The sequence below is a fragment of the Rattus rattus genome, chromosome 6 (genome assembly GCF_011064425.1).
Source record: "Rattus rattus isolate New Zealand chromosome 6, Rrattus_CSIRO_v1, whole genome shotgun sequence".
NCBI lineage: Eukaryota > Metazoa > Chordata > Mammalia > Rodentia > Muridae > Rattus > Rattus rattus.
Genome location: NC_046159.1, coordinates 32,743,542 through 32,771,184, shown reverse-complemented (window position 1 = coordinate 32,771,184; position 27,643 = coordinate 32,743,542). Strand labels below are relative to the sequence as shown.

Here is a 27,643-nt window from a genome sequence, read left to right as displayed (position 1 = left end):
TACACAGCCTGACTGGCTCTGCGTCCCCAGCTGGGCAGCTGATCTCCCTAGGGCCTGCACTGCCTCTGCCCCAGTTTCTGCCGGCCTTTGGAGCAAGGGTCAGGGTGATGCGGGTGGACAGAAGGCCATAAGGCCTGATATCTCTCATTTCTGGGGCCACCTGAGTCACAGTGGACTCCAAGCATCATTTCTCGACTGCAAAAGGCTGGTGGCTGCATGGAGGTCCGTGGTCTTAGGGGGAACACCACGGTGTCCTGGAGACGGAAGGCTGCCCTTTCCCAGCCTGTGGTATGATTCTCCTAGGACCCACCTGTGTAATGCAGGCGCCCGTGAAGGCCACGATCACAGCCACCACGTTGACAGTCAGCTGAAACTGCAGGAATTTGGATATGCTGTCATAGACATTACGGCCCCACATCACTGCCTTAACGATGCTGCTGAAGTTGTCATCTGTCAGGATGATGTCTGAGGCCTCCTTGGCCACATCCGTGCCTGCGATGCCCTGTGGAGACAGGGGCAGGAGCATGGTAGGGCAGCCGGGGAGGTGAGTGGTTCCATCTGGACATTCTTACCTCTGTACAGCCTTAGTCAGTCCTGTGCACCTCACCCCTGATCCAAAGGAACCGTCACAGTCAGACCATGCACACACACATGTGTATGCATACATGCATACAGACTTGGACACATATACAGGCATGCCAGTGCTCACACAGCCACACCTGGGAAGCCTGGCCTCGCCCTACTCCTCCTTGACCTTTAAGCACCCAATGGGACAGAGCTGATCCCAGCAGGACACTGCCTGCCCCCCTCCAGGAAGACCTCTGCCCCCTCCAGGAAGCCCACTAGGCTGGGGCTCAAACGCTTTGGTTGCCTACAAAATGGCTAGAGAGGGATGAGGGTTAAGTGTATGTAGGGAGTCTCACAAGCCAGTTTAAAGTGGCGTAGTCCAAGCTTACTATCCTCGCCTTTGAGACCCAACCTCACACCACCTTCTTCAGGATACTCTTACCATCGCGAAGCCCACATCTGCCTTCTTAAGAGCAGGCCCGTCGTTGGTCCCATCCCCTGTCACAGCCACCACCTGCCGCTGCTCAGTGTGTGTGCTGTCGATGATGCCTAGTGGGTAAGAGGGTATGCTCAGGGCCCATGGCCAGCCCTGAGCCTCAGCATGGCTGCCTGTCCTGACTGTCCCCTTCCATCACTGCCCTTCCCAGCCTGTTCAGAACCATCAGGCTCCTCATTAGCCCAGGTTGGCTTGGGGCTTCCCATTCTCCAGCGTTGTCTGCTCCCACAGTCCTTTGCCGCACTACCTAGAGGCACAGTCCTTTAGCTAACCCAGACCCATGAGTTCTCTGCATTTTCAGGGACTCCCACGTCTGCTTTCCAGTATGTTCTACCTGGGAGCTCCAGTCACACATGGGGAGGCCATGACTGTGCCATTTGCTATCCTGCCCCCTTGGCCTTGATCTCTCTCTCTACATCTTCAATGAATTAGTTGGTAAGAACCAGATTGAATACAACCGTGCCTGCCCCTCATGTCAAAGCGGTAGGCATTGCCCTGTCTCTATCAAACAAACAGCAGCCTTTGGAGGCAGGGGACAAGTTCCCAGTTAGGGGTACCATTCCCTCTAACCCTCAACAAAGGCACCTTCTATGCCTGGTTCCTCAGGGTTATCCTGGCTATTCCCACTAGCTGGCAGCCAGTCCAAATCCCACCGTATCTGGCTTGGCCTGTTTGGATTCCTATCCCTGGAGTTGGCAGGTCGGTCTCAGACTCGCCTGGTTCCTTGGCCAGCACTGGGCTCCTCCAAGGAAAGGAACTCACTGGGCCCTATACTGCATGGTTCCCTGGGGAGCCTCCTTGTGGTCACATCTCCATCCTGTCTCTCCTGGCCTCTCAGCAGCTGGTCCTACAGTGGAACATACTCTTCTCTACAGGCTTCTGTACTGGCTGGTTTTATGTGTCATCTTGACACAAACTGGAGAAAGGAGCCTCCATTGAGGAAATGCCTCCATGAGACCCAGCTGTAAGGCATTTTCTCAACTAGTGATCCAGGGGGGAGGGCCCAGACCCTTGTGGGTGGTGCCATCCCTGGGCTGGTGGTCTTGGGTTCTATAAGAAAGCAAGCTGAGCAAGCCAGGGGAAGCAAGCCAGTAAGAAACATCCCTCCATGGCCTCTGCATCAGTTCCTGCTTCCTGATCTGCTTGAGTTCCAGTCCTGACTTTCTTTGGTTATGAAAAGCAACGTGGAGGTGTAAGCTGAATAAACCCTTTCCTCCCCACCTTGCTTCTTGGTCATGAGGTTTGTGTAGGAATAGAAACCCTGACTAAGACAGCTTCCCTCCTGGGTACCTTCCACCCCTGGGTACCTCCTCCTCTGCCTGTCTCTCTGGTCTCTAATGGTCTTCTTTCTACTGTCACTCAGGTGGGTGCCCTGGGTTCTGGGGATTCCCTTCTCCTCCCCCTATATGCCCATCCCCCCTAGGGCTCTAACTGAGGCCCGCAAATTCTTGACAATGGCTGTCGACTGCAGATGGTACTTCTAGGCCATCAGAGACCCTGTAAGACATTAAATGATCAGCATCTTATGAGGTCTGCCATGCCTGTCACCCAGGTAATGGGGGTGGGCCTGTAGCAGGGTCTGGTAGGAGCACTCTGTGGGATTCTCTGCTGTTTCTCCACACTGTATCCATACACAGCCTATTTCGACTCGTGTACCCACACATAGTACACCACCCATCCTTACTGCAGCTGTCATATCTGGAAGAGCCCAGTGACCCCTCTGTCTTCATTCAGGTCACACTCCCAAAGCAGGAGGAGTTTCCTAAATAACATCCGTCCTCTCCTGGCCCTTCATTGTATCCCTCTGCCCCATGCAGTGACACTACCATTGGCTTGCCATGGCCAAAGTCAACCCCCCACCCCCATTTCCCTGACATCAGGGGCTCTGCATAGTGTAGTCCCCTGTGCTGTCTGGATCATAGAGCTTCCCCCACTCCTGGTCCCAGGGCTTCACATCTTCCACAGCCTGAGCCAGAGTCCAGTGGCTGGAACAGAACAGCCTCTCGCACTGTGTAGGGGTCAGATCTGGTGCCTGTCCTGTGAGCCTGTTCTGTCCATGGTGAAGGACCAGCTGGAGCACACAGTAGGTCCTCCATAAATGCTCAGTGAGAGAGTCAGGGAGTGAACTGCGAGTCGGTGAGGAGTGAGGGTGAGCTAGGCCCTCTGCTGTGGAGTCAGTGGTCCGTCTCCAACTTAAAGACGCATGACTCTAAGGTGCCTAGGGATGATCCCAGGCAGAACTAAAAACTACACCTTCTAGACATTTTACAGATGGGGAAACTGAGGCCCAGAGCAGACAGACTTGTCAAGGCCTCAGAGAGGGTAGGAGGGGAGCTAAGACCCAGGGCTGTGACACAGGAAGGCTCATTGGGGTTGCTGAGGCTTTGTGAGTGGTGACCCTCTGGTGGGGGAGGGGGAGATGTTGTAGCCTCTGCTATTCCTGGGACTTCTCATCCTCTGGGTCTGCTCACAAGGGTTGCTTGGAAGCTTCCTGGGCTGGAGGAGGAAGATGGAATGTCTTTCAGATGACAAAGAACAGCACATTTCACCATGGCATGAGAGAGCGGACTCCTGAAGGGCTGCACAACAAAGGCTTTATGCACATGGACTAGACCACCTCTAGCCCAGCCAGGCCCAGGCCCACTGCCACCCAGAGGAGGCTGGAGCATCAGAAGAGCGTCTCACAGTCTCCTGATGTCCCCTTCTCCCAGGGGCTTCTGCAGTCCTCCCAAGGTTGATAAGGAACACATCAGAAGACCCCCAGGGGAGGAGAATCCCTTTTCCCCTCTGTGCTGTGTAGCCTATGCTGTCCATAGTGAAAGACCAGCCAGGAAGCTGCAATGCCATGCAAGTTGGACTTGGTTTAGGCTGGGTTAGTTCTGGGCTCAGAATTACCATAGGTACCCCAGGCTTACCTTTGACCAGGGTGTGCTTATCCGTGGGCGAGGATCGAGCCAGCACCCTCAGCTTTGGCCAGATCTTGTCAATCCGCTCCTGCTCAATCTGGAGAGGGGTGTGGTATGTCGGTAGGGTCTCAGAGAGAAATCGAGCCCCATGTAGAGTCACTGGGCTCTTCAGGGCACATCAGCTGGCTTCTGTTCAAGCATGCAGGGCCCATGCCTCCCGGCCCCCTCTCGAGCTTGGCTCGCTGTAGCGCCTTTGCTGTGGGCGCATGCGCATGCGTACCTCCCCCTTCTCGTTGCGGATCCTCCGATTGAATTCTTTGCCTTCTAGGCACAGGAAGTCCTCTCCAGGGTGGATAATGCCACACTTGATGGCGATGGCCCGGGCTGTGTTGATGTTGTCACCGGTGACCATGCGGACTGTGATACCGGCCCGCTGGCACTTGCGGATGGCTTCTGGGACCTGTACGAGAGGGTAAGAGCCATGTGGGAGGGCCCCATTTGGGTAGGTCTTTCTTGTCTTAAAACAAACAAACAAACAAACAAAAAAACCCAGGGCCAACTCTTCTTCCAGGAAATCTCCCTAGGTAACTAACCAGGAGAGGTTGATGGTGCCTGTGGCCTTTCTTTTATGCGTGCGACAGGCATTACCAATTGATTACAGCATCCTCTGATTAAACCCAATAGGGTCTCAGAATTCTTAGCCCTCAGAGTACTAGGCAGCTACTACTTACTGACCACAACAGTCTATCCTGAGATGAAACATTGTTTCTGACCTGGACAAAAGGCATTGGAAAGACCCTATGTCTGGCCTCAGGCAAGAGTGGAGAGTAGCAAGACTAAGAACACTTAACTTATCCATGCTTCACCTACAAGCTCCATGATCCATTCCTTTGGGTATTTTCAATGTTTGGGGGGAGAGTCATGTGCATTTGAGGTTGCTTTATTTACATTAATTTAGAATAAATGCAAATGATGCTTCTTCATGCTAAACAGGACAAAGCACTGGGCTTTTGCTGACTGAACTGACACACCGACTTCTGGTCAGCCCATCAGAAGGCAACAAGGCCCACCTCTCTCAGCAGTCTCCCCTCTTAGAGTGATCAGGATGCAGAGGCAATGCCAGTGTTCACTGATGACCATAATGTGTAACTGAACCAAAGCAGTGACAGAGACATAGCGAGGGGCACCTGCTGGAAAGTGTCTTTGTGAGCGAGACCATGCCACCATGTATAGAGACCAAGAGCATGCTAGAATCTTAGGCCTGCCAGGTGGGCCCAGCACCCAACTCTTCTTGCACACAGTGGACCTGAGCTTTCACTCCCACCCCACCCTGCCAAGCCACTGGAAAGGGTCTGAGCTGAAACTCCAGAATCCTCTGCTCTGTGACAAGACCTCACTGTGAGAAAATACCTTTGGGGTAGTGGAAGTGAAAGGAGGGCAGGACTGGCATCTTTAGGAGGGGGAGATGAGGATACAGAATCACATGTGTGTGAATAACTATATATATGCAATGCACATGTGTGTTATATATGTATGTGTGATGTATAGGAATGTATGGAACATGTATATGTATGATGTATGTGTGTGAGACTCTGTATGACTATATGCATGCAACTGTATGTATGTGTGTATGCATGTGTTTGTGTATATATGATAGATGTGTATGTATATGTGTATACATGTGTGTTTGTGTGGGCAAGATATATGTATGTGTGAATATGTATATGCATGTGACTATGTATGCTTGTATGTATATATGTGTATCTGTATGTGTGTGTATATGTGTATGTATGTGTGTGTATGTGACTGTATGTATGCTTGTATGTGCATATGTGTATCTGTATGTGTGTCTATATATGTGTATCTATATGTGAGTATGTGTGTATATGTGTGTGTATGTGTGTATATGCGTGTGTATGTGTATATGTGGGTATGCATGTGTATGTGTGTATGTGTGTATATATGTGTGTGTATGTGTGTATATGGGTGTGTGTATGTTATATGTGTGTGTGTGTGTGTATATGGGTGTGTGTGTGTATATATGTGTGTATATGGGTGTGTGTGTATGTGTGTGTGTGTGTGTGTGTGTGTGTGTGTGTGTGTGTAGGTAGCACACTTGCTTTCAGCCCCAGAGCTTCTGTTCATCTAAAAATCTGTACCATGTATGGCTTTGTTCCCTAAGGGGGGATTCAAGTGTTTGGAAGGCCCTAGAGGAGGAAGGGACTTTGTATTATCCGACTCCATCCCGCTGCTCATTGCCAAGATCTGTCCTAGGCAACCCCAGCAGATGGTTGGCCTAGTCTCTGCTTGTACCCTGGTGATGGGGTGCTCCCTTCCTCCGAGGTCTACTGATCCACAGTGAGGCTAGTGTGGCTTGTTCTTTCAAAGAACCTTTATTTTTCTCAGATGGAATGTTACTCTGTCATACCTGAACTCTCCTACAGAGATGGGTTCTTTAGGAGACATGGACTTTAGAGCAAGCTGAGAAAAGCACAGGGGAAGGTGAGTGGAGGAGAAACCAGGGAGTGCTTCCTAGAGGAAGGGGTGTTTGAGCCAGTTCTATTCTGTAAAAACAACTGAGGTTCTTGTATGAGGGAATGTGCAGGGGCTCAGGCCATGTAGATATGGCACACAGAGGGCAGTCCTGTTCACATTGCTGATCTCGAGGTATATAGACAGAGAAAGTTCTGGGTGTGGGGGGCTCTGGGGCTGTGCTATACTGTGTGTGTTGTATGTATGTGTGTGTGTGTGTGTGTATGTGTGTGTATATGTATGTATGTATGTGTGTACATGTGTATCTTTCTATGTAGATCAGGCTAGACTTGAACTCACAAACAAACAAGCAAACCCAAAACAAAAACAAACAAAACCAACCAACCAATCAACCCAAACCACAAAAAACCAGTTCTGGGAGAAGCACAAAGCTCCAAGTCCCCCCACTAGAGTTATCTCTCATAAATCCAACAGGGGATTTATGTGATGTGTCTTGGAAAGGGACTCTGGGACCCCAGTTTGTTCTGCCTTTTGCTTCTCAGCTCTGACATGAACTGTTGGTATGGCTCTGCCGTGCGCTCCCGTCAGGACGTGCTGTCTTGCCACAGGCCCACTGACCATAAACTGACACCTCTGAAGTCGGGAGCTCAGCTGGACCTTTCCTTCCCTTTTTATAGGCAGACTATATCCCAGTATTTTGTTACAGACGTGAAAAGTTAGGGTTTCTCATTCCCTTTTCTTTGCCCTCTGCCCCTGCTGCTGGGAACACCCTTTCCCTCAGCTTTCCTGTGGCAATGTTTACTTGTCTTCTACACTCAGTGCTGTCTATTCATTAAGCATCCCAATCCCTCCAACCCAGAGGGACGCTTCATTGTGTTGTTCTGAGTGTGTGTGTGTGTGTGTGTGTGTGTGCGCGCGCGTGTGCGTGCACGCTCACTCATTCACTCAACAAACAGCAAGGGAATATTCAATTGTTCTGAGCGCTGAGAATGGACATCATTAAGACTCAAATCTCAGGGGCATGGGCCTTCTTGAAATATGCTTCCCATATAAATAAAACCAGTGTTAACTATTTTAAAAAGTGGCTTCCTCTGCTAAAATTATCCTAGATGTTCTCACTGAGGAAAAGCAGGAAATGGGCGAGTCCTGTTGTCATTACATAATGGCTTTTAAACATCTGCTGTTTCTGGTGACAGCTGGTGTCTGTGACTCCGAGGGCTTTGAACACCCCCCTGGGTAACCCCCAGCCTGTCCCAGAACGATGCTCTCCTGACAGCTTCCTCTAAGCGAGCTTCCATCAGCTCTGGTATTGTTTTGAGTAGGGACTTTGGCGAATGCTTGATGTTGCTGTGGCTTGGGTGGGCCTGAGGGAGGAAGGCAGTGAGGCAGTGAGGAAAGTGAGGGAGGTGAAGAGTGTTTACCTGCCGTTGAAGAGAGAGCCTGGGAAAGTATGGGGACCTACTGTAGAGCTTCTCTGCTTGGGCCTCCCTGTGCTGGAGCCTAGTACAGGGTGCTAATTATGTGACTTCAGGCCGTGTGCTAAGAGAAGGGACAGAGAACAGAGCTGGGAGAGCTGCAAGGGACACTTGACACAGGTGAGGACATGGCGGGACAAGTCACTCACAAAACTGGTGACAGGGGCTGCCTTCGAGGTGGAAACTGGGGCCTGGGTGTGGTGGGGGCTCACTGTGAGGTGGGAACAGACCTGGGTGTGGTGGGGGCTCACTGTGAGGTGAGAACTGGGCCTGGGTGTGGTGGAACTGGGCCTGGGTGTGGTGGGAGCTCACTGTGAGGTGGGAACAGACCTGGGTGTGGTGGAGGCTCCCTGTGAGGTAGAACTGAGGTCTTGTCAGAATGAGGCTATAAGTTTAAGTCTCCACAGAAAACCTACCCTACCTCACACCCCCCTCACCCCACCCCAAAGATCTGCTGGTTTAACTCTGGGATCCACACAGCCCAACCTCCTCATTCCCAGACAGAAACTGAAGCCCTGGAGATGTTACCAAAGGCCACCTGTGCGTTTCATATTGCTTGCATTGACAGCATCTGCAATCATCTTGGGGTCAACTCTCTGGCCATGACTGTGAGGGATTTTCTAGATTAGATTAGCTGAAGTGGGAAAAAATCTACCCTAGAGATGGGTAGCATCTGTCCATGGGTTGGAGTCTCAGACTGAATGACGAGGTGACAGTGACCGAGAACCAGCATTCACTCCTCTTGGTTTCCTGACTACAGATGTGCTGTGACCAGTGCCTCACGCTCTGCTGCTGTGCCTTCCTCTCCAAACAGGAGCTCGAATAGGCCTCTCTCCCTTACGTTGCTTTGGTCAGGTGTTTTGTTTCATTAATGAGAGAAGGAGCTGATAGATCACCGCTGAGAGAACATCAGAAGGGTGTGTTAAGGTGGGTGCCCCAGCCCTATGCTGTCACTTGAGGAAGTTACAGCGCTCAACTGCAGCTTCCAACTCTTTAGAAATTAAAGTAGCTTATTGGTGTGTGTGTGTGTGTGTGTGTGTGTGTGTGTGTGTGTGTGTGTGTGTATGTGCACGATTTTTACATGCCACAGTGTACCTGTGGTGGGCAGAGGACAGTGTTGTAGAGTTAGCACTCTTGTTCCTCCACCTTTACCAGAGTTCTAGAGATTACACTTAAGATGATGGCTTGCATGGTAAACACTTTTATCCACCTAGCCAAGCCACCTTGCTAGCACCGTAGCATGCATTTCTGCATACACATCCCAGTGGGTCATGGGTGAGATGGGGTACGGGCTGGATGGCTGAGGGTCATGGGCAGGAGGGTGGGCTGATGGAAGGCCTGGTGGGTGTAATGTGAGGCTTCTAGCACCTGCCTCTGGTCTGAAGATGTCAGAGGCTGGAAGGAAAGGGCCCTGAGTCGACACCCATTCTATAGATAGAAGACAAAGGTCCCAGCGAGCAGGTGGCTTGATGGGGGCAAATCTTGGGCTTGTGTCCAGCTGGCTCTTGCCAGATCTGTGTTTGAAGCAAGAACTCTTGATGACAATGCTGTCATCAAAAAGTCCCAGGGGCTCCAAGGTCCTGGGCGGAGCTCTCTATAGGCTCCTCCTTCCAGCTCCTTTCTATGGCACTGTGTCAAGGTCAACTCTGGATCTGTCCGTCCACTTAACAGTGAGCCTATCCTGGTCTGTCAGGGCCCAGTGTGCTCATTTATAAACTGAGGAGTAGGAAAGGACCTGGATGAGACCAAAGTTCATATCTCCGCTCACTGCAGTGATTGTGAAATCAATAACCAGCCTCAGAACAGAAGTGGGCAGGAGACACACTTCCGGCGTTTTCGCCTTCATGGACTTTCTCGATTAAGTGTGTTACTGACTCAAGCAAGGGTGGGTCACACCTTAGCTCCTCCTCTGTAAGGGCGTTTCCTAGGCTGGTGGGGGTGGGGCCAGTCTGGAGCCGGAGGACGATGCACAGAAGGAGGTACCCAGGGAGAGGCTGGCAGGGCATGGGCAGGTGGCCTGGCACACATCAAGACAAACCTCTGCCCAGTGATTTCCAGCAACGTGGTAACAGATAACCCATCTCTGAGCCCACTCACTGCTGGCGACAATTGCAGCTGTCCTGGGAGGTTGAAAACCGTCTCTGGGGACTGGGAGTTAGATCCCTGATAGATAGGCAGGCAGATAAGAAGAGGGGCTACAAATAGATAATAAAGAGCTAAACTTTCTGTGTGGAGAGAGGGGGGGCGGGGAGGGAGGGAGGTGGGGGGTGGGGAGAGATGAGCAGCAAAAACAATGCCAGAGAGTTAGGATCAAGAACATTTACTCTCATGCATTCATTCTACAAGCCCCTGCATATTCTGATGTCCAGGCTGTTGCCAATACAGTATCCCGAGACATGATTCAGCTAGAAAGGCCATTAGATGGCCTTATTTTTGGGCCACTGACCTATATGCTGGTTTTGGGGCTCATATGTATGTAGTCTGCTCCCTTACACTATCTCATGGGCATGGAGGAAGATACTGTTATGTCCAGGCTACTGATGTGGCCCAGAGAGTTTATGCAGGTGGATCAATGACACACAGCCCATTGGATCTCCAATGTCAGCACATGGGGATCCAGGTCTGTCTGATCCCTGTGCTTGCTCTGATGCCTCTCATAGCTTCCGGGATGTAAAAGTCTTTGTCTGTGACCTGGTTTCTCTTGTTCTTTGGAAGACAAGAGTCCTCCCTACAGCAGCAGGCAGAGGCCTGGAAGACAGCTCTTCACCTATCTCTACTTTTATAAAGGAACCACTGGAGCTCTGAGAGAGCAGGCAGCGGCCAGAGGCCGGAAGAGAACACTATCAGGGCAGGGCGGGGCAGGGTGGGGTGGGACAGGGCGGAGCAGGGCAGGGCAGGGCAGGGCAGGGCAGGGCACTGAATCCACCATTGTTGGAGGATTTGGATATCAACACCAAATCTCACAGTCAAGGCCAACGCAGACCCACTGGAGCCTGAGGGGAAGAGGAGCCAGATCTTGCCCTGCCTCAGGCCGTGCTCTCTTGGTGCCCTGGGTAAGGTGAAAGCTTTGCCTGCCCATACCTCTTAACATCTTTTATGAAGCCTGATCTGGCATTGGCAGACACAAACCACACAACTCTTCTGTGACTGACAGGCCTAGAGCTGGACCATTCTCCCAGCACTTCACTCCCTTTTCTCCCCATCATGTGGGTGAAGCCACCTGACCCTTCTGTTGGGAATTCGAGCAGTTATTACCTTGGAGTCTTGTCTCCCAGATGCCTGCTGAAGGCAGACTGGGGCTGTCATAGGAGGCTGGCCAGGGGACCTTATTGCTAAGTCACCTCTGGGGAGGCAGAGAGTGCAAAACTCATAGCACGTTATGTTCTGGGCTCTCCTGTGTACCTCACTGTAATGAAGGCTTGGGATCCAGATCATGATCATGGCTGTATCCCGTGGGGGGAGAGGCTTCTGGAGCTGGGCAAGCCCTACACCTGTCCCTAGGTAGACAGGAGGGAAATGCCCTTGGTGACTGGGGGACAGTTTGAATACTGTTCTCAGAGTAACACCTGGGTGGGGTGTCCTTCCTGGGTCCGTCTAGTAGACAGTTGCTAAATATGGCCACACTGGTTTTCGAGTAGACATGTTTGAGAGCAGAAGGCGCCTGACCCTGTTGCATGAAGACCTGAAGCTTAGAGGACTGAGCAGACTGAGTTCCCAGGTTACTCATGGCCCGTTTCCCGAGCTCGCTGGCGTCAGGGCCTACCTCAGGTCGCACTGGGTCTTCGATGCCCACCACGCAGATGCAGGTGAGTTCATTGAGAATGTCATTCTCATTGTCCCAGTCAGGCTCAGGGCTGCTGGGGAAGTCACGATAGGCCACACAGATGGTACGGAGCCCGTCACAGGCCATGGGCTCGATCACCTTCTTAACCATCTCGTCCCTGTCACGGGGCCGGAAGACACGGGGCTCCCCTGCCCCACTGAGAATCTTGCAGCACCTGGGGGTGGGAAGGGAAGGACATAAATGAGGCCCACCCAATCCGCTTCCCATAATGCCTCAGTGCATGCAGTAGGCCTGGGGTGCAACCAGGTGGTCTTTTACGATATTTGCCCCAGGTCCCTGTCTCCTTTGTGCAGTGTTTGGGAGGTTCCAATTACCAAGGCAAACAGTACCATAGATGGGATGCTTGGGAAGCCCTAAACCCAGACTAGTGCTTTGCTGCCTTGCTTGGGTATCGGGCTTGCCCGAGGAGCATCTAATAAAACAAAGGTGTAGGCCAGCCTTCATGGTTCCAGTCGGAACTGTCTGGGGTAAGACAGGAATCAATGGTCTATTTCTCTTTCCTTCCCTCCTACCCTTCTTGCTCTCTCTCTCTGAGAGAGGGTCTCGATATAGACCAGGCTGGCCTCGAACTCAGAGCTCCTCCTGCCTCTGCCTCCCGAGAGCTGGGATTAGCATGCACCACCACCGCTCAGTTTCTTTTGTCTTCACTGAGGTGACTACAAGTCAGGGTTGAAAATCTCTGGGCCTGAGCAGTGTACACGTGGGGAAACTGAGGTGCAGGGGGAAGTGACTTGCTTAGACCCAGCCTGCTTGGGGATGGCGGCGTGTGACACCCACAGCTGGGCGGGGGAACTTACTTCTTGAGCACAATCTCCGAAGCACCTTTGCTGTACATGCGGAAGCTCTCGTCAGGCATCTTGATGACAGTGCTCATGGACTTGCGCACGGAGTTGAAGGTGTACACCTTATACAGCTTCTCCTCTGGCATCTGGCTGCGCACCGGCTCGTAATCCTGCCTCAGGTCCAGCACGAAGCCCAGCAGGCCGCACTCTGTCTTGTTGCCCACCTGCCGGGGCAGGGCGCCCTCCTTTTCTGGGGGCTGTGGAGAGAGGTGGGTGGCTTGTGCAGGACTCACCACAGAGGAGTCACTGACCTGGTTTTCATTTTGACCCCGAGGCTGCTGCATGGCTGAGCCTCCGGGAATCCAGGGCCTCTGGTGACTAAGATGTGGGCCTCTGAGACATTTCAGGGCAGTCCTGGTTCTGGGGTTGGTCATTAAGAGTTTTTTTTTTTTTAAATTACGAATGGTTTCTGTTCTAGTTTGCTTTCTATTATGATTAAAAAGAAACTATGACTAAAATGGTATAGTGGGGAGAAAATGGTATATTTTAGCTTACATGTCCTGATCATAGTCCATCATTAAGAGAAGCCAGGGCAGGAACTCAAGGCAGAACCTGGAGGTAGGAACTGAAGCAGAAGCCGTGGAGAACGGTGTTTAATGACTTGCTCCTCATGGCTTGCTTAGCTTGCTTTCTTACACAACTCAGGACAATCCAGGGATGGCACCTCCCACAGTGGGCTCTCCCACATTAGTCTTTAATCAAAGAAAGAAATGCCCCAAAAGCTTGGTCACAGGCTGATCTGATGGAGGCATTTGCTCATTGGCGTCCCTCTACCTAGATGACTCTAGCTTGTGTCACATGGACACAACCAACAGCACATTATACAGCATAAAAAACGACAGTGATGTAAGAGATAGACAGCGTCAGACGTGCTTCAAACCCGTCTTGAGATTGGGTCTGTCTCATGTAGCTCAGGCTGAATTTGAACTTGCCACACAGCCAAACATGTTCTTAAACTCTTGATCCTCTTGCCTCTAGCTCTCAAGTGCCGAGATTACAAGTATGTGCCAAAATGTCTGGCCAGATTTTTCTTTTCTTTTTTTTTTTCCTTTTTTTTTTAAAAAAAAAAGTTGAACCCCTCTCTGTATTTCTTTTCTGCAGAATTTACCATTTGACCCAGAATTGATCTCAATGTTTAATTTGCTTTTAACCATCACTAGGTGTGTATTTTGGCATTTTATTTTAAGGTAACTGTTGATGAAAACTAACACAGGAGGTCCTCCAGTGCTTTCCTCACAGCTCCTCCCAGTGTTAGCCTCTCGCATCGCCATAGCAACAGTATCACAACAAGGCAGGGTCACAGCACCCTCAATCAAAGCAACCTCACTCAGACCCTCATGCACACATGCGTATTTCCTTCTTTATCAAGGTACGACATGAATTCCTAGAAGCATCGCGATGTCTAAGGAGAGTTTACCACATGTTCTTGTCTCTTCCTTTGACAGCCACAGTCTGCCATCTCTCTGCCTCTAGCCACCAGTCTCCACACCTCTGATCGCCTCATCTCTCTTTCTCTTTTGGTGTAGATCTTTGTACATGAGCTAAGTCCCTAGCCCATGTCAGCCATGTTACACATGGTACCTACAGGAGAGCACACAGGATGCCATTGATGGAGATTGATGTTTTTACTCAGCATAAGCCCTTTAAGAACCATGCCTTTCAGTCCCCGGTGTGGGTAGGACCATCTTCATGATTGTGATTTACGTTAGAACATACAGAAGAGCTATTTCTGTTACATTGAAAAAAAATGGCCAAACAGGGCTGGAGAGATGGCTTAGCTGTATAGTGCCTCACACAAAACATGAGGACCCGAGTTTAGACTTCCAGCACCCATATGAAAACCTGGGAATGGCGGTGTGTACTTGGAATGCCAGTGCTGGGGAGTCAGAGACATTTGAGACTCTCTGAGCTCGCTGTCCAGACAGCTGGGCAAAATTGGTGAGCCCATCTTCTATGAGAGACTCTGTTTCAAAAAGTAAGGTAAAACGAGGCATGGCTTTAATCCCAGTACCCAGGAGGCAGAGGCAGGTTGGCTCTGTAAGTTTGAGTCCAGCCTGTCTATAGTGAGATCCTGTCTCAAGCAGTCCACCAACTAACCAATCAATAAATAACAATTGAGGAAGATATCTGGTATTGACTTCTGGTGGCACACGCGTGCGGGCACGTGTGTACACACACACACACACACACACACACACACACACACACACACACACACGCATGCACAGTGGCCTTGTGTGGGCATGCAGCTGTGTCTTGCTTGCTGAAAGCTTCCTATGAGGAGGCTGACCCCCTGCTCGCACTCAGCCACTCCACAGTCTGTCTGCGAGGCTGGCTTGTGTTTGCTCCTCCAGTCTGCTCCTTTGGAACCACCCTCCAAATAAACACAACCGACTCGTCCTTTCTCCTGGTTCCACTCTCTTTCCCTTCACTCCGCTTGCTCCTCTGACACGTCATCCGTCAGCACCTGCTGAAGGGGCATCTCCCATCCCAGAGGCCTGCTCTCCATTATTGGTGGGCTGCTTCTAAAGAGTCCCTTCCCCTTCCCCGGTGGGCAAAGTCCTTCTCTTCCTTAAGGACAAACTTAATTATCTCCTTGGATTTGAAAACAGCCAGCGTGGGTCCATCTCATGTATTTTAATTCCCTCTTAGTTCCCAGGGTGAGCATGGAGCCCAGCACATAGTAGGTGCTTACCTACTGTTCGCTGATGGCCCAAGGTGGACTAATTGGCTGGGAACGATGTAGGACAGTTGGGTCCGTATAAAATGCTTGCACATGGGCACTAGGGGTGGGGTTAACACGTGACTGCTGGGAGTATAGCTCTGCAAAGGCACACACTCCCTCCTGCACCCCCCACCCCCAGACACCTACCTACCCACCTCACTAAAGATTACCATGTCGCTACTTGGGTGGTGAGCCCTCTGGAACAGTAATGGCTGCCAGACAGAACCTTAGGAGATATTTGAAGAGGAACAAATAGCAATGGTATATCTGTGTCCCCTCCACCTCAGAAGTGGCTTTGCCTGGGTCTCAGACCAGTCCTGTAAAGGGGGCTTTTTGAATCCCTACCTTTACCCTCCTTGATATTGCCCAAGAGAGCATCAGAGGCAAGAAAAAGGTGGATTCAAGATGCCAGCCTGGGGGCTGCCGGTAATACCAGCTCCAAGGGATCTGATGCCCTCTCCTGGGCCTTATAGGCATGGGATACACATGCACACCTATGCAAACACATATGCAAAGCCAGCCATGGATGCACAGAAATAAAACACAATAAAACCTAATTAAAAAAGATGCTAGTCTGTGCCAGCAGCTCAGGGTTAGGGTGGCCCCCTCCATTATTGGTGGGGCATCTTTCTGGCTTATTCTCTACTCTTGAAGCCCTAGTGTAGGCCTGGGAAGCAGACTAGGGTTATGCGGGGATATATACATTGACAGTGACCCCAAGACCCATGGATGCCAAGAAGGATAGAACATTTCAAACATGTGCAGTTTCCCCATCTGTAAAATGGGGGGATTGGAGCAGATGAAAAACAGCAGTTGTCTCCACATCAGCAGGGCGTAGTGCAGGCCGGTCGGCTGGGGCAGGCACGGGGATCATAACATCTGGCCACCTCAGCCCTGCACCTGAGACTGCATCAAGTTTGGAGCCACGCAAGGTCATGGGAGGCAGAGACATCTGTGAGACAACTTCTCATTGAAAATGAATTTGAGATAAGAAATTCCAAGAACATCCCTTTGGCTCACTAAATGCAGTTATGCTGTACTTCAAAAACTAATTTTATAACTAACTTTCTGGCGATTTCAGAGTTTTATGTGTTTTCCACAGCAGCCTTCCACCCCTCTGCTAATGAAAGAAAATGACGATACAGAGGCCTTAAATAAAAATACCTAATTACTTATTTGCCCAAGAGAGCGGAGCAGTCATGCCTGCCAAGCACCCAGCATTTTATTACCCTCTGTGAAATATTTTAATTTTCCTCTAAAAGGATTTCAAACAATCCAGTGTTGCAAATGGCAGAGCTGCCTCCTCCGTAATTCAATTTGTTTCTCTGAACTTGAGCTCTGAAATCGCCTACATGCGTTATTAAGAAGCAGCTGCCCTCCCCTCTTCGCTCCTGACTTTTTTCTTCCTGACAAACTCCTGGAGGCCTTGCTCCTGAGTTCCAGCTGCAGGAGGTGTCTGCCCTGTGGGGCTCCTGTTCTGGGGCTGGCACTGGAACTGCTTGGAGGGAGGGGCCTCATTCCCTTCCCCCCTCCCCGGGGGAGGGGGAAGAAATAAGATGCTCTTGCTACACAGCCACTGAAGCCAGGCCTGGAGCTGCTGCATGCATTTCGGATCAGTTCAGGATCCCCCTCCTGTGCCTCCCTCTCTGCCCTCCCCCCCTGCACACACACACACACACACACACACACACACACACACACACACACACACACACACACACACACACCAGCCTTGGGTGTTAAGGCCCTGAGCCATGCAGGGTGTAGCCATGGGCCTATCATAGCTGGACCAATGAATGCTTCTGTCTTTTGGTACTGGGGAGTGGACTGAGTTCAGTAAAAATCAATATAAGCTGATTTGAAGAGCTACAAACAATAAATACAGTTAGGAAAACAATGGGATTAAAGGTCTGGTGAGAGGGCTCAGCTGGTAAAGGTGCCTGCTGCCAAGTCTGAAAACCCAAGTTCAAGCCCCAGAAGCCACATGGTGGAAGGAGAGAGCTGACTCCATGAAGCTGCCCTCTGACCTCAGCACGTATGCTATGCAGGTGCAGACCTGCACTCACACACAGCACGCACTCACACCCATGAATATATAAAGTTAAAACCAAGTACCCAGCAGGCATCACCTCACACCCATTATGATGCTACTATTCAATGACAGAAGCTTCCAGACATAACACATGTTGGCACGGATGTGAAGTGTTGGTAGGAACATGAAACAGACCCTGCAGAAAGCCAGAAGCCCCCGAAACACTTGATCTAGAGAAACGGTGTCACACAGCAAAGTGTACCTCTGGCCACCTTAAAACAATGGCTGCCAGGGACTCAAAGAGACCTTAGTGCATTCACATCCATGGCAACTGAGCCGTGGAAGCAACGGGCAGCCGAATGGTGTACACACATGGAATAACACCAGTCTTAAATAGGAAAGGCATTCCGACATCTGCTATTACATGGGTGAAGTCGAGGACATTATGCTAAGAGAAATAAGCCAGACACGAATGGTCTGATCTTAAAAGGCGACAACTCCTAGAGATGGAGTTCTGAGCAACTGTCCAGAGCTCAAGGAGAGGCGACAGAAGTTGTTGTTAATGTGGTCAGAGGTTCAGTTTCGCAAAAGGGCAAGTGTATGGAAGGGCCACAGCCATGGAAATGCATGTAATCCTACTAACACATGTGCTTACAGATTGAAAGGTCAGGATGGCTAAAATGGTCAGGTCTCATGGTATACGTGTCTTATTACAATGAAGGAAAACACCCAAGCACACTCCATGGTAACTGCTGATTTGAGTATTAAATACCCCCTAAGGGTCAAAAACCGTCTTAGAGGCTGACACTGTTAGGAGGTAGAATATTTAAGAGGAGTAGAATAAGTGTCTTAGAGTCACTGAGTGTCTCCCAAAGGGAGACATTCTAGGATGCTAGTCCCCCACTCCTGCTCTCTTTGGCTTCCTGCCACCATGGTGACTGGCTTTCTCTGCCACATGCATATCTCTACCACGAGATGTGGTCTCGCCACAGGCCCAAAGCAAAGGCCCCACTGATCACAGACAGAAACCAACCAAAAGCACCTATCCCTTGCTCCTAGCTGGTTTCTCTTGGGCATCTGTTACATAGACACCAAGGTTGATCAAGTGCAATTTGGTTATTTCCACATGACTGGCTTCCTGGGACTAAAACATCATCCTCAAGGACAGACACTGGCAATGAAAAGCCCCTCCCTCGCCATGTCTGGATTAGTCACCAGACATGGCCATTTTACTCCAAGTTGCCTCTGTTTTCTGCTGAACCAGTTGCTCACAGGCCCCTCAGGCTGTATCCTCATGGCTCCCAGGAGACGTCTATTTCCACTTTACAGCTGTGGGCTCTGAGGCCCCAGGAGGACATGTGGAATTGCTCACATGCAGTTGAGCCAGGACCTGTCCCTGGATCTGTACTCACAACTGTTGGTGGCTTCTGTCTGGAACGCTGTCGCTGAAGTGACAGTCAGGGGGATCATACACTGGACTCCTTTCTGCCTGCTTCCAGCTCCTGGGCCAGCCAGAGACCAACTATACAGTTAATTGATAAATGTACTGTCTGTGTGGAGAGTTGCCAACAAGAGACGAGATAGGGTGAATTTTGGCACAATTTGTCCTCCAGGATTGTCACCTAAGAGCTGCCTCCCCAAGAGCTTCTCAGATACCAGGTTTCTTGAAGAGAGCAAGGAGACTAAGCCATCCAGTGAGCCACACCCACGAGCCACGAGATCTCTCTGAGAGGCTGGGGAACAGGAAGATGACCAGGTGTCCAGGACACAAGAGTCCCTGTGACATGGGAAACAAAATCCATGGGAACCTTCCCAAGCTCCTTATGCTGTGTATATATTGCTCATGTGTGTGTACTGCTCATATGGACTGAGATCTGCCAGTGAATAGCGGGTGGTGTGTTTTGATGGTATATAGTAAGTACATGTATGTATGATGCATGTAGTGGCTGAGAGAGGTGTTATATATTACAAGTGAGTATCATGCATGCTTTGTGCTACGTAGTATGTGTATGCTGTGGAGTGTGTGTTGTATGTGGTGGATGATGGTGTGTGACATGTATATATACTGTATGTTGTATGTACCATGTGCTATGATGTGTGAGTGGCATGAGTGCATGGGGTAGATAGAGTTCATTCTATGTATGCTGTTCTTTGTGATGCATAATATGGTGTTGAAAGAAAAATGAATTATGTATTGTATAGAATTTGTTGTGTGTGCTGTGCTGTAAGATATACGTGTGATGTGTATTACATGTTATAGTATCCTATGTTACATGGAATATGTAGCAACATGTAGTATGTGTCGGCATGAGGATGTGTGCTGGTCTGAAATGTGTACTAATGTGAGGTGTGTGCTTGTGTGTGCTGGTGTGAGGTATGTGCTGGTGTGTGCTGGAGTGAGATGTGTGCTAGTGTGAGTTTTGTGCTGGTGTGAGGTGTGTGCTGGTGTGAGGTGTGTGCTGGTGTGAGGTGTGTGCTGGTGTGAGGTGTGTGGTGTGGGGTGTGTGCTGGTGTGGGGTGTGTGCTGGTGTGGGGTGTGTGCTGGTGTGGGGTGTGTGCTGGTGTGGGGTGTGTGCTGGTGTGGGGTGTGTGCTGGTGTGGGGTGTGTGCTGGTGTGGGGTGTGTGCTGGTGTGGGGTGTGTGCTGGTGTGGGGTGTGTGCTGGTGTGGGGTGTGCTGGTGTGGGGTGTGTGCTGGGTGGGGTGTGCTGGTGTGGGGTGTGTGCTGGTGTGGTGTGTGTATGCTGGTGTGGGGTGTATGCTGGTGTGGGGTGTGTGTGGTGTGGGGTGTGTGCTGGTGTGGGGTGTGTGGTGTGGGGTGTATGCTGGTGTGGGGTGTATGCTGGTGTGGGGTGTATGCTGGTGTGGGGTGTGTGCTGGTGTGGGGTGTGTACTGGTGTGAGGTGTGTGCTGGTGTGAGGTGTGTACTGGTGTGAGGTGTGTACTGGTGTGAGGGTTCAGGTTGCATGTGTAGTGTGGGGCACAGGCGGAAGGGTAGGATGCTGGGATTACTAGCTCTGTCAGAACTGGGCTCCTTTCCTCTTGCCGTCTTTCTCCAGAGGTCCTGTTTGTAAAAGGTGAAAACAAGTATTGCTGCTGAGTTTAATATGGGGTCTCTTGTTATTTCACCCACTCCAAGCCGCCGCCTCCTTCATGCCTGCAAAGCCCCTTCTTGGTTTCTCCACACTGAAGAGGTCTTGGCCAGAGTCTGGCTGCAGCATGTGGTCTGACTAGAAGCTGTTGAGACTCCCTGAAGATAGACTGAACCCTGGCTTTGAAGCCGGGACCTCAAGGGCATCTCCACTTCTCACAGGCACGTCACTCCCTCAGCCTCCCTATCCTCAGCCTGGCCCCATGACTGATACAATCAGCAGAACCTTTCTACCTTGTGGGTATATTCCTCAGGCTCCCTGGTCAGGTGGCACAGTAACTGCCTTCAGAACAGGCAGCCCAGGAACCTGGGGCTTCTAACGAGGCACAGCTGGGCTCATCTGTTCGGAAACTACCTGTCAGGGCTGTGCTCCTTCCGATTCAGGCTGTGTTCTGGAGAGATTAATTTTCTCTCCGTAGTTCATGGAGGCTCTGGGTTCTCACATGGCTTTAGCTCCACACACAGCCACCCTCTGTGTAATATTCAAATGTTAAGTAGCAGGCCTGTCAGGAGCTTCCACTAAGGCAGGAGTGAACGTGGGCGGAAGAGCGTGTCTCCCTGAGAAGGCAGAGAGCTGTTTGAATGGGAGGAAAGCCATTTCCACTGGAACACTTGGCTGTGTCTCTGAGAAGGGCAGGGTGACAAGAAGCCAGAACAGAAGTCTTGAGGTTCAATGAGCTGGAGACAGGAGAGGCAAAGGCCTGTGTGTAGAGAGCTTTCAATAGGATTTGTGAGGCAGGGAAGCAATTCGTGACAAAAAGATGACTCATGCAGCTTTCCTTGGAGGTAAAGTCTAGATCATAACCATGCACGGTAAGAGTGGAAAGAAAATGCCCTCGTTCTCTGAAGCGATGGTGCTTGAGCTTGAGGCTGGCCTGCAGGATCTCTCCCAGCCTCTCTGCCTGCCACCTCAGCCCTCAAAACCCTCCACCTGTGCTTCGGTGGGTCTCCTGAGGATGAGGGGTTGGGGAGACTATCAGAGGCTCATCTGTGGCCTAATACCCCATCTCTCACCATGTTTCCAGAACACCTTGAGTATCTCTAGATTTGAGGGTCTCTGTGGAGCTGTATTTCCCTGGAATGCCATGGCCCCTCTGCCTCTCAGAGGTTTCCTTTGGATTCTCTGGGGCCCTTTGCTATGGTGGTGATCAGGAGCCATTGTAAACCTCTGATCCTTGTCTTAAGACCTTCTAGAATCTAGGACTTCGGGTGTGAGCATCACATCTGTTTCATGCAGTGCTGGGGATTGAATACAGGGCTTCCTGAGTGCTAGGTGAGCATGTAGAGAGAGAATTTCTTATGTGATGTATGGAAGCATCTCCTATCAATAAAATGCTGTTGGCCTATTAGCTTACACAGGGAATAGGGAGGTGGAAAGTCCAGTACACAGAGAGGATTTCTGGGATATTCACATGTGGGAGAGATTGGCCCCAAACTCTGAGGAAGATGGTCACGTGAACCTGAGGAGAGGTAACCAACCACGTGGTGGGGATTAGAATAGAATAAACGGGATAATTGAGTTACGAGCTAGTGGGAACAAGCCAAAGCTTTTGGCCTAGGCAATTATTCATAAATAATTCACTCTCAGAGTCGTTATTTCAGGAACTCGTGTGCGGGTGGAAAAGCCTGTGGTTACAGGAGCGCTCCACCAGTGAGCGATACCACCCTAGGCTCTGCTTGTTTGGTTTCTAAAGAATAAAAGCTACATGCAAACCAAGAGGTCTCTGGGTCACCGAAGGTGGTTTTGGAAGAGTCCAGTTCAGCAGTCGGGAGGCAGCAAATTGAGTCCTAGTGCTGCCTTGATCTGGATCTGAGGTCAGTATCTGCCTCTTGTTGCCATGGAAAGAGGTATGGGGATGTTACTGAGACTGCCACATTCTCACATAATCACTGGCCAGTGTAGCCGTCCACCTATGTACTTCCACCCCCCTGTGCACATTCGTCCTCACCTCCATCTATCCAGTCACTCACCCATGCTCATCCACCCATCCATGTTTTACATTCACTGATTCCTACCCATCAGTCCAATCATCTTCCCACCTACCTACCCACCTACCATATCCATGTATCCATCCATCCTTATCCATCTACCCATATCTATCCATCTACCTACCTATTCACCCACATCTCTGTTCCACTAACTATGCACTTAGAATAACCCATATCTATTTACCCATCTGTCTGCCCATCCATATATCCATCCACCCACCTATTCACCCATCTGTCTCCATCCACCCACCCATCCACCTATCCGTCCACCCATCCGTATATCCATCCATCCATCCATCCATCCACCCATCTGTCCACCCATCTATTTGTATACATATGTCCATCTATCCAACAGCCCATCCATCTGCCTACCATATCCATCCATTCATTCCCCACTCATACTCAGCAATCTACTCAACACCCATCAAAATCCAGCCATCCCTCATCTGTCCACCCACAACCTTCCATCCATCCACTTACCTACCATAGCATCAGTTTCTCCCTCCCTCTCTCTCCTTCACCACACTGACCACACATTTATTTACTTATGAAGTCATTTACTCTACCCCCTTCTAGTATTTCTCAGATGTCTATTCCAGTGGACCAGAGGTAACTTAATTGCTGCTCACTGTTGAGGAGCATACAGCCCTCAGGAGACACCACAGACACAGAACAGCTTTTCACACAGAGGGTTAAACGGCATGTAGGAGTCATGCCCTGGCCAGAGCTCTGTGTCCTTGGCCACGCTTTAGTCCCAGTCCCAGTGGAAAGAAACTGGATCTTTCCTGTCATTTTCTTTTGCATGTTTCAGTCTGTCCTTCAGTTTGGAGTACCAGCCTTGGCTTGCAGGTAGATATGCTGGGTAGTTTTAACTTGACATGTGCAGTGTCATTTGAGAAGAGAAACTTTTCATGTCTTTGCTCTTGTTTTTAAGAGACTGGGATTTTCTGTGTAGCCCTGGCTGTCCTGGAACAAGCTCTGTAGACTAGGCTAGCCTTGAACTCAGAGATCCATCTGCTTCTGCCTTCTGAGGGCTGGATTTAAAGGTATGTGTCCCCATACCTGGCTTGGGAAAAGGGACTTTCAATTTCTATGAAATTTCAAATGCCTTCATAAAGTTGGCCTACAGGCATGTATATAGTGCACTTTCTTAATGATTAATGTGGGAAGGCCCAGCACATGGTGGGTGGAGCCACCCTTGGGTTGATGGTCCTGGGTAATATAAGAAAGCAAGATGAGCAAGCCAGTGAGGGGCACTTCTCCATGGCCCCTGCATCAGTTCCTGCCTTGGCTTCCTTCAGTGGTGGACTGTTACCCGGAAGTGTAAGCTGAATAAACCCTTTCCTTCCCAAGGTCATAGTGTTCTATCATAGCAATGGAAACCAGTGAGTACAATAGACTTCTATCTCTTCTTGGGGTTCACCCGGACCAGGAAAAGGACTCCCAAGATACCCTTAGTCTTATGTGGATGGAGGGCCTGGGTGTGAAGCTGACTCTCTGGACTCCAGGCCTTTCCAAGCCCGGCACAGGGGGGTGGGGTACATTGGTTGAGTCTTCTGATTTGGGCCTTCTGATGGAGGAGGTATCTTTAGGGCCTGGCTCTGCCTCTAGCTGCCTGTCAGGCTTTGGGGAAGACCCCTTTCCTGACTAGAGCAATGCCCAGTGCCTGATTGTTTCTCAGCCTCTGCTTTATTACCAGTGGAGTCTTCTTAGCAAGGTGATTCACTGATGAATCAAGACAGCAGTTCTACCACATGCCAACCACATGCCAGGCCCTGAGCTGGTACCTGCCACTCACAAACCCGCTGCCTACCACAATCCAATTCCCCCCTGAGGAACCGAGGAACAGAGAAGTTGAGTAACTTTTTCCATTTGCACAGTTAGGGAGGGATTTGAAGCCAGGCCAGATCAGCCATATTAACCCCTACCCACTTATACCATTAGCTCCTAAACGAATGGATGTTGTTGGCCCATGGCAAAGAGAACTGTATGCACAGAGAGCATTGCTTTGGAAAGAGCCAGAAAGAGGCACAGGGGTCCTTGGGTGCCGAGCTTTGTAACATAGCAAGGGAACCTGATGCCTAAGAGTTATGTGTCCTTCTGACGTGTTACAAATCGAGTGCCCCAGATCCTGGCAAGTCTGAAGACATTCTAAAGTAGCTCTCCCCAACCTTCCTAATGCTGTGTCCTTTAATACAGTGCTCATGCTGTGGTGACTCCAAACATAACATTATTTTTATTAAGACTTCATAATTGCAATTTTGCTACTGTTATCAATTGTAATGTAAATATATGACATGCAGGCTACCTGATATACGACCTTTGTCCTTCAATCCCCAAAGGCATTGTGAACCATAGGTAGAGAACCTTTGTTCTAAAGGGACACATGTCCCTCCCTTTGGCTTATCAGACTATTGAAACAACAGATGTTAAGAAACTGGAAATTTCCCTAGGACTCTTAGACTGTGAGAAGAAAATGGCTGAAGCCCAGTGCTAGCCTGGGGTGGGGGCTAGGGGGTGGGTGGGGTGGCGTTGTTTTCTGAAAAAGATCGCATACAGTTCTGACTGGAGCCCAGACAATGATGGATCGGTGATGGGTGGGGGTGGTGGGGGATGACACCCAGACGAGGGCTGCCTAACTATGAATACCCCTTGCCTTCTTTTTAAACAAAGCTCATGTCAGGGCTTGGGGTAGGAGTGGGTCTCCTTTTGTTCCTCTTCCCAATATGGCCATATTGAACGAACCTCCCCCTTCTGCTTTCCTCTGTTAAGCTTGTCTTTGATTGGATTACTGAGGATGAGTGGGTAAACCTGGCTTGTAAGGAGGCTGTCAGTACGTAGACTCTGGCCTACCCTAGCTAACATGGCTTCTTCCCCAGCCTCGGCAGCTGCACCTTCACCCTGGGTAGACTGTTGACCTCTGACCTTGATGCCACCTACACACAGCTTCAGCCCATCTTATCTGAAGACACCACCAGAATCTCCTCCAGCCTCTGCATCGCGCTCCATGGGGATTCATCACTGGAGCCGGACGCTTTCCTGCAATCCTCTAGACAGATCCCCAAACTCCCTCTGGCTAGCATCTCACTCCAAGCCCAACATGGCCACCTTCCACCACCCTGCTCTGGGACTGCTGCTCCTCTCTGCCAAATCTGCAGGACAAAATCATCAACAGTGTTTCATTACTCTGCACTGGGGACAGAATAAAGCATCATTGATCTCCCTTGCTTCTGCATTGGGGGAAAGGAGATAAGACTTGTCATTTTTGGTATCCCCTCCCACCCCTGTGTTCTTTTACACATGTTCTCTGACTTACCCCCCTCCCCTCAACTGTTGTCACTTTGTTTCCCTTAGTCTGCAGCCCCAGCGTGTCAGGGATGGCTGCTCAGCTGGTGGGGGTGCAGAAGCTGCCTCCTCCTCCCTTCACCAGCCCTGGTCACTGCCACTGACTCTCAGACTCTTCAATAACAGAGCACTTCTGGTGGCCTTTCCCGAGCCATGCTGATGTGCCCCTCAGGGACAGGAGGGGAGGTCAGGTTTCCAGTGCATCTGAAGGGTTTCTCAGCTGCACAGAAATACCCTACAGCTGGGCAGCAGAGAACATCTGGATGAGAGAAGTCTGGTTAATTACCAAGAGGCCACCAGTGCTTCTCAGCCAAGCGGGGATCATAGCACAGGTCAGTTAGCTGTAACAGGGGGTGACATCTCATTCAGGGGGATGTTTCTGTAACCAGCAATAACAGCATCCTCTGAAACACACACCTTGTGAAAATGGTTACCCTGATTCCTCTCTCTGAACCCAGGCTTTTCCTAACCCTTCTCTATGAGAGTGGCATTGGCTACCCCACTCAGAGTAATCTCCTGATATACATACTCTGACCAATACAATATGACAAAATACCATAGCGGCAGATCTTAGCCCAGCTCTCCAGAGTCCCTCACAGCTTCTGTTCTGTCAGAGCCCTGTTGCCTTTCTGACTAGCCCTGACTAGCCCGGCAGAGGAGGTGACAGCACGCAGGGCAGAGCTGAACTAGCCTGAACCTTTCCCTATCAGCACAGATGACCACCTGAACTGAGAGGCTCGAGGAAGGCCAGGAGACGGGGGATGAGGCTCAGCTTCAATGCTCGGCGTCTACCACAGGGTCGAGATCTCCCACTAAAGTCCACAGATGCTCATTTCCCTCGGATAAAATGGCACAGTGGAACCTGTGAAGGCCCCACTTCAGCTCATCTCTTGATGGCTGAGACCTAGTGCAGGGTAAACGCTAAGAAATGGCTGTTTATCTGCATTGTTAGGATGTAAGGATAAGAAATGAAGCCCGCAGCTCTTCAATGTCCATGCAACTCACTGCAGGGCTGTGCACACCCTCCGTCCTTTAAATATGAACCCCATGTCAGAACCCTGAAGGTGAGCATGCCGGGAAGTTTCTAGACCTTTTGTTCTTCCTAATGTGGCCCTTCTTGTTTAGTTGGTCTTTAGCTGGACTACTGAGGACAAGTGGCTACACTTGGCTTGAGAGGAGTCTTAGGGCCCAGGCTGTGATGCATGCATTTTTGTGTTTGTGCATTGGTATGTGTGTGTATGTGTGTGGTGTGTGTATATGTGTATATGTGGTGTGGTAAGTGTGTAGTGTATGTATGTGGTGTGGTGAGTGTGTGTGTGTGTGTGTGTGTGTGTGTGTGTGTGTGTGTGTGTGTGCAGGCAGATTGTGCAGATACACATACATATGTTGACAGCCAAATGACATCAGGTGTTTTCCTCAGGAGTCTTCCAGCATGCTTTTCAAAATGGCATCTCTCACTGGAGCTTGATAAGAAGGCTAGGCTGGCTGGCCACTGAGTCCCAGGGACCCACCAGTGCTGAGGTTATAGGTGTGTTCCCCCACATCCAGCCCACTTATGCCATGGCCCACATGTGGATGTCAGGGGTTAATGTTTAGATAGAGTCTGTTCTCTCTTGTTACTGTAAGAGTACAGGAGGGTGAACATGCTGATTGGGCTTGGCGGCAAGCTCCTTTAACTCAATGAGCCACTTCACTGGCCCATATACCTGGCTTTTTCAAAGTGTGTCTGAGTATTGAACTCAGGTCCTTGTACTTGCAAGGCAACTGCTCTACCTGCCCA

General features: G+C 50.4%; 1 protein-coding gene across 9 annotated transcripts in view; it reads right to left on the bottom strand.

Annotated features, from left to right (window-relative positions):
- The window catches only part of Atp2b2 (ATPase plasma membrane Ca2+ transporting 2), a 310,592-nt gene that overhangs the window by 18,722 nt on the left and 264,227 nt on the right, over positions 1 to 27,643 (bottom strand). For all 9 annotated transcript variants that reach the window (XM_032905907.1, XM_032905902.1, XM_032905905.1 and 6 more), the window contains 6 exons: positions 12,579 to 12,820; positions 11,701 to 11,935; positions 4,250 to 4,429; positions 3,979 to 4,066; positions 1,010 to 1,116; positions 311 to 502 (listed from right to left, as the gene is read on the bottom strand). In XM_032905907.1, the coding sequence (XP_032761798.1) occupies positions 311 to 502; positions 1,010 to 1,116; positions 3,979 to 4,066; positions 4,250 to 4,429; positions 11,701 to 11,935; positions 12,579 to 12,820 (1,044 nt within the window). The remainder of the gene's footprint in view (positions 1 to 310; positions 503 to 1,009; positions 1,117 to 3,978; positions 4,067 to 4,249; positions 4,430 to 11,700; positions 11,936 to 12,578; positions 12,821 to 27,643) is intronic.